General features: G+C 42.0%; 1 protein-coding gene across 2 annotated transcripts in view; it reads right to left on the bottom strand.

The window, feature by feature from the left end:
- Positions 1 to 443: 443 nt before the first annotated feature.
- MAPK1IP1L (mitogen-activated protein kinase 1 interacting protein 1 like) overlaps positions 444 to 7,409 on the bottom strand; it is an 11,059-nt gene continuing 4,093 nt past the window's right edge. For both annotated transcript variants that reach the window (XM_008049407.1, XM_008049406.1), the window contains exons 2-4: positions 3,965 to 3,986; positions 2,110 to 2,814; positions 444 to 886 (exon numbers count right to left, since the gene is read on the bottom strand). In XM_008049407.1, coding sequence (XP_008047598.1) covers positions 875 to 886; positions 2,110 to 2,814; positions 3,965 to 3,982 — 735 coding nt within the window. In that variant the 5' untranslated portion in view covers positions 3,983 to 3,986 and the 3' untranslated portion in view covers positions 444 to 874. The remainder of the gene's footprint in view (positions 887 to 2,109; positions 2,815 to 3,964; positions 3,987 to 7,409) is intronic.

Raw genomic sequence — 7,409 nt, 5'->3', positions numbered from 1 at the left:
CCTGGGCAGCGAGACCTCATCTCTACAATAAATCAAAAAATCAGCCGGGCATGGTAGCGCATGCCTGTAATTCCGGCTACCTGGAAGGTTGAGGCGGAAGGATTGCCGGAGCCCAGCAGGTCGAGGCTGTGGTGGCCGGGAGCAGCCACTGCACTCCAGTCTGGGTGACAGAGTGAGACTCCAACTCAAAAAAAAAAAAAAAAAAGAAAATCGTTTCCATAATTGGCAGCTTTTAGTGCTGTATGATCCATGTCTAAAAATAAGTCAGGAAAAGTTTTTTACTAAAAGCTCAAGGATAAAAAGGAACACGGGCTACTGAACTCAACATGTGACAATAATTACTGATAGTTAAAAACATATATCCAAAATACAACCTCAAGAGGACTAGGTTTTTTTATTCTACAAACAGAGCAGCTCAAAATGTCGAGGCATCATTTGTTTAGATTATGTGATTACTTGCAAAGGTTATTTATTTAGAAGGGGAAAATGGTTATAGAAAAATACTTGAAGTAATTTGCCAATGAAGTTGCAGATTCTAACAATAATCCACATCATCCTAGATTTTTATGTGTGAAGTTTCATAATTTAAACAAATTGTATCAAAGAGTTATTCAATATACTTAATCACTTTAACTTTTCATGAAAACCAAATAAAAAATCACATGAATGATTTACTTCTAAGTTTTTATCTGATTGTATCCATCTGATGTACTATACATCCGTACAAGAGGCAGTCATCTTCTGAGAGGTGCAAGAGTTGTTCTTTCATGAATGCCCTCTAAGAACAGTGAAACCAGCAATTTTTATATATGCATTCACGTGCATATATATGTACTTCAAAAAGCAAAGCGTCATCTCTTCGTCCATTGTTAACTTAATGGTAAGACTGTAATAGAAAAAAGAAAAGGTCAACTTCTAGATTTTGTAAATGGAGTTTATTAACTCCTTTCTGTGGCTCAAAATTAATTGCTTAATATATCCAAACAGCAAGTCATCTCATTTACTTTTCCAAAAATTATTTTGAGACTCTCTCTCTCTCGTTACACTAATGCAAGGAGGAAGTTTTGGGGCGCATTATGATTTTTCCCCCTTAATAGCTGAGGTGGATGTTCAATTAATCTAATCAGATATCTGATTAGTTATTCTGTGTCTTAAGAGCTAACAGATTTTTCTCCTCCCTAAGGAAAACCTTCACTTTGTGTTTGGATACTCACTTGGCTCGCCTCATGAGGAAAGCGGGGTACTTTTCTATTTAGTCATCTGACCAAGATTGCAGGCTCCTCAACTAAGATGTTAACCCTACTACAGCTTGGCTGATGGCAAAGCATTCATGTAACTGATAATAAAGAGCAGCAACGCAATCCTGAGCTCAAGAACTGCCTGAATCATGACAATATTACATACTCACTGCCTTGGATTCTCTAAAAATCTATCTCTGTAGCAAGCCAGACAGGAAGCGATTGCTCTTATTGAACTGTGCTTTGGTGTGATGCTATAAAAAATACCGAGAAATGTAACAAACAAAATAAAACCAGCCCAGTGAAATGTGTCTCAGAGTTTACCTGAAGGATGCTGTTGAGGACACTGCTTACAACATTACAAAGCCTTTGGGGATCTTTGAAAATTTCCCCTTTCGTTTTTAGCACAATGTTTAGCTTGTGCTTTCATTCTTTGAAAAGCTTTAACTGAGGTTCTGAAAGACAGTCATTTAATATTCATCCTCTTTAAAACTTTTATTTTGAGTCAGAGTCTCACTCTGTTGCCCAGGCTGGAGTGCAGTGGCATGCTCACGGCCATCGCAGCCTCGACGTGCTGGGCTCAGGTGATCCTTCTGCCTCAGTCTTCCAAGTAGCTGGAACTACAGGCATGCACCACTACACCCAGCTAATTTTTTTTGACTTATTGTAGAGACGAGTTCTCACCAAGTTGCCCAGGCTCAGGCAATCCTCTCGCCTTGGCTGCCCAAAGTGTTGGGATTATAAGTGTGAGCCACTGCGTCCAAACTTTAAACTTTAAAAGATTCCTAATCTTCCACCCCAAACTGGGGTTTCTCAGTTATGCTTATGAGACTATTATTAGTATACGTATAAGAACAAAGAGAACACTCACATGTGGGCCACCAGGCATGGGCGGAGCACCAGAAGGTCCCGAAGGCACTTGGAAAGGGTTGCTGGGAGTAGGATAGAGTCCTGGTGTGGGATAGGATCCCGCAGGGGCAGGATATGGTGCTGGCGGACCCCAGGCTCCTGGTGGAACAGTGCCCCATGGAACAGGCGGTGCTGCCCCTGGTGCTTGGGGAGGAGGGGTGGGATATGGTCCCGGTGACGGATATGGCATATTAGGAGTAGGATACTGCCCTCCCATTCCTGGGGCCCAAGGTCCCGAAGACATGGATCCCCACGGACCTAAAGGACCAGCTGCAGCTGGATCTGTGGGTGCACCATATGGCCTAGGTAGCTCTGGAAAGGGCATATTTGGTGTAGGATATGGCCCTGTGGGACCGGGGCCTGGCACAGCTGGGGCTGGATAAGGACCACCAGGTGGGGGGCAGGATGGTCCAGAAGGAGGAAAGGGAGTTGGGGGTCCTGGAGGAGGTCCGGTGGGAGGCACAGAGGGATACATTCCAGCTGGTGCTGGTCCAAAAGGCACAGTGGAAGGTGTGGCACTCGGCGGAAGCCCAGATGGCACGGAAGGCAGAGCACTCGGGTTACTCCAAGGGCTGGAGCCTGGCCAGCCTTGAGGAGGTTGGCCAGCTTTCGTATTGCTCACGGCAGGGGTTTTGGCAGGGGAGTGTTCAGGGAGTGCATCTGCCAACTGGAACACAAAACAGATGTATCTTATCTACCTTATCTAGGGATAAGCCATACCAAACATGATCATACATTCATAGAATAGTGAGTGACAGAGCCAGGAATATAAACCTCGATAACATCTTCAAAAGCCAAGCCATTTATCTGAAAAGCAACTCATTTAATAGAAAACTTAAGGTATTACCCTGAATAGCAACTTTATAGCGCAACTTCCTCAGACAGTTCAACTTTTTCAAGCATAAATAATCATACAAGGCTTCATTTCTGTGCTGTATTAATATAACAGAGTATAGTAGTTAAGAGGATAGAATTTGGAATCAAGATCTGAGATTTATTTATTTACTTTTTAGATTAGAGAATATATTTTATTTAAGAAAGTAAACTGAAAAAAAAAAAAAAAAAAAAGTAAACTGGAGAGCAAGAGAAAGAGGAGATTCACCTCCCCAAGGTAGGGAAGGGGGCCAAAGCCAGGAAGCATGGCCTGGCCATAGCTCAAAGAGCACATGATCACATCATAGCTTAGCAAGGCCATAGCAGTGATGGTCTGGCAATGGCCAAGAACTGAGATTTAAATCCTTGCTTCACCCCAAGCAAGTCACATACTCTCTCTGAGTTTGTTTGCTCATTTTCCTTTTTTTTTTTTGAGTCGGAATCTCACTCTGTCGCCCAGGCTGGAGTGCAGTGGCACACTCATGGCCACCGCAGCCTCAATCCGCTGGGCTCAGGTGATCCTCTCACCTCCGCCTCCCAAAGTTTTGAGATTACAGGTATAAGCTGCTGTACCTGTCCTAGTTTCCTCATTTAAAAAATAGTTTTGGGGTACTTAAGCTTAAATGAGATAGTTAATTTAACAGAGTGCCTAGTATATATTAATTTTCAATAAATGTTGGCTATTACTAATATTCTCAGGGTAAGAAAGGATAGAAATGATACCTTACATTTTTCATTTAAAGATTCATAAATAAACAAATATAGGAAACATTAGCAAACATGCTATTATCTAAGTAAACTAAGACAAATCACCTATCAAAATTATATGCCAAAAAAAAACACACCTCTTTTTAAATTAAAATATTCCTGTGGTACACAGTTGGGATCAGGTTGTTTTTCTCAAGAGTCAAAAAGCTTATCAAGGGAAAAACTCACAAACTTACCGAAAACTCATCAGACATTTTCCTAAAAAACAAAGAAACGAAGAAAGGAAGAAAGAAAAAAAATTTCAAAATCATTGTCCACCATTTCTCTCTATATATTCTTTAAGGAACTTTCTATGCATACATTATTTTTACTTAAATGGAATCTTATTTATGTAATGTGTCTTTATACATAAAAACTTTCCTTAATATTGCATATAGTTCTATCAACTTCGTTCCTTTTAATGGTTCACATCAATCAAAAATAATTCATAATTTAGTTTACACTTTCATTTTTGTGGCAGTTTAGGTTGTATTAAATATTGATACAGTGAATATCTCGGAACATTTAGGTTTGTTCATGTGTAAGAGTCTACCACCAGGAAAAAGCACCAGAAGTGTGCTTTTTAAAAGAATCAACGGGTAAGTTTTTCTAAAATCCATCTGAAAAGTCCACGCCAATTTGCACTGTCATCCTTTTCTCCAACTCCTCTTTTACCATTTGATATTATTAGGTTTATAAGCCATTTAGAATGATAACAGACTAAAAGTTGGCATCTTGTTTCAAAGTGTTGGGATTACGGGCGTGAGCCATATGGCGCTTGGCTATCTTACATTTCTTTAAGAGGAAGGCAGAGTATCTTTTTAATGCAATACCCCATTTACACTTCTTTTTCTATGAATTCACTGATGTCCTTGGACCACTTTTACCAATTTTTTTTTTTTTTGAGTTGGAGTCTCACTCTTTGTTGCCCAGGTTGGAGTGCAGTGGCATGCTCACGATCACCGCAGTCTCAATCTGCTGGGTTTAGGTGGTCCTTCCGCCTCAGCCTTCCAAGTAGCTGGAACTACAGCTGCATATCACCATGCCCGGCTAGTTTTTTGTGATTTATTGTAGAGACGAGGTCTCACCAAATTTTCCAGGCTGGTCTCGAACGCCCAGGCTCAGGCAATCCTCTCGCCTCAGCATCCTAAAGTGCTGGGATTACAGGCTGAGTCACCACGCCTGGCCATCAAGTTTTAAACTGAAGTATAATGAACACTCAGGAAAATGCACAAATCTTAAGCATTCAGGTTAATATTTTCTGACAACTGTATATGGCCCTGTAACCACCCCAAACAAGGTAAGGTTATCTGTTTCCATGACTCAAGTTTATTCAAGCTTCTTTCCAATTAACTGATATGCCCTCCCAGCAATCCACTTTTGACTTAATTTTGCTTTCTGACTTCTTATAAAAGACCACAGGTACTCTTTCCTCTGCTCTTTTTACTACTTAGTAGTACATCTTTTTTCCTTCATTGCTTTGTAAGACACTCAGAAATTAGCTCTGTCATATATAAGATTAAAAATTGTCTCTGAGTTCCTTTTATCTGTAGATCGCTTAAATGGTATTTTCTAGTATTACTAGTTTTGGTTTTTTTTTTTTTGAGTCGGAGCCTCACTCTGTCACTCAGGCTGGAGTGCAGTGGCACACTCATGGCCACTGCAGCCTCAACCTGTTGGGCTCAGGTGATCCTTCCAAGTAGCTGGAACCACAGGCATGTGTCACCATGCCCTGCTAAATTTTTGATTTATTGTAGAGACAAGGTCTCGCCATGTTGGTCAGGCTGGTCTCGAACTTGAGTTCAGGCAATCCTCCTACAACCACCTCTCAAAGTGCTGGGATTACAGGCTTGAGCCACCATGCCCTGCTTACTAAAGTTTTACATCTGTGTAGTCAAATTTATATCTTTGCCTACATGTGGCTTCTGAATTTTGCAGAATGTATATATATTTTTTGAGTTGGAGTCTCACTCTGTTGTCCAGGCTGGCGTGCAGTGGCACATCATGGCCACCGCAGCCTCATCTGCTGGGCTCAGGCGATGCTTCCGCTTTAGCTTGTCAAGCAGCAGGAACCACAGGCATGCACCACCACAACTGGGTAATTTTTTTTTTGTTATTTATTTATTGTAGAGATGAGGTCTCGCCATGTTGCCCAGGCTGGTCTTGAACCCCTAGGCTCAGGCAATCCTCTCACCTCTGGCCTTAAGTGCTGGGATTACTAGCTTGAGCCACCATGCCTGGCTGATTTTGTGATATATTTACAAAGACCTTCTATATTCTGAGATTAGTCTTGATTTCTTTTTCTTTTTTGTTCTTTTTTTTTGAGTTGGAGTCTCACTTGGTTACCCAGGTTGAAGTGCAGTGGCACGCTCATAGCCACCGCAGCCTCAACCTGCTGGGCTCAGGCGATTCTTCTGCCTCAGCCTTCCAAGTAGCTGGAACTACACCCTGCTAATTTTTCTTTATTGTAGAGATGAGGTCTTGCCAAGTTGCCTGGGCTGGTCTCGAATCCGCGGGCTCAGGCAATCCTCTCACCTTGGCCTCCCAAAGTGCTGGGATTATAAGCAAGAGCCACCGTGCCTGGCCTATCCTTGACCACTTATAGTACGTTTATGGCTTAAATTTTTGTTTAAAAATCTTACAATACTTTCAAACAATAAGCACCAAATAATCTATCTTTGCTCAACTAACTGGACAGGCTACCATTATCACACTCTACTGCTGCTATATGTAACTAGCATTTACTGAATGTTTATTACAGATAGGTGCTATGCGCCATCTCATTTAGCAGCTCTGGAACCCTACAATGCATATTCTGTTACCTTGGTTAAGGTTTCAGAGCTAGCGTCAAGTAGAGAAGGGGTCTAAATCTAGTACAGTTTGACTCCAGAGAAGAGGCTCTGAGCAGGATACAGAGCCTCCAGCATTTTCCATATGGCATTGTAGATGCTTCTTCAGCTCTACATCCTATCATTCCATTGTAATTACAGTAGCCAATGTTTCTAAAGTAAATTCTAATGTTACTGATTTTTTTTTTCTGATTTTTCTGAAGGAATTATTCCCATTTTTATTTGTTTGAGTTAGAATCTCACTTTTCTGCCCAAGCTGGAGTGCAGTAGCACACTCACGGCCACCGCACCCTTGACCTGTTGGGTTCAGGCAATTCTTCCACCTCGGCCTTCCAAGTAGCTGGAAATATGGGTGCATGCCATGACATCCAGCTAGCTTAGGATATGTGATATTTAAAATGCCAAATCTTCTCATGCAATAACAAGGTACAGTTTTCCCGATACCCAAGGGAGAATGGTTCCAGGACCCTCCCGGACCCCAAAATCCAAAGATCCCCAAGTCTCTATTATAAAATGGCATAATATTTGCATATAACCTATGCACATCCTCCTGTATACTTTTTTTTTTTTTTTGAGTTGGAGTCTCACTCTGTCGCCCAGACTGGAGTGCAGTGGCCACTTCCGGCCACTGCGGCCTCGACCTGCTGGGCTCCGGCGATCCTTCTGCCTCAGCCTTCCAAGTAGCTGGAACTACAGGCGTGTGCCACCACGCCCAGCTAATTTTTTGGATTTACTGTAGAGACGAGGTCTCGCCAAGTTGCCCAGGTGGGTCTCGAACCCGTGGGCTCAGGCA

Source organism: Carlito syrichta, unplaced genomic scaffold, assembly GCF_000164805.1.
Source record: "Carlito syrichta isolate Samal-C Ts95f unplaced genomic scaffold, Tarsius_syrichta-2.0.1 Scaffold135578, whole genome shotgun sequence".
Classification (NCBI taxonomy): domain Eukaryota; kingdom Metazoa; phylum Chordata; class Mammalia; order Primates; family Tarsiidae; genus Carlito; species Carlito syrichta.
The sequence above is the reverse complement of the archived record's forward strand: the minus strand, read 5'-3'. Positions and strand labels throughout refer to the sequence as shown.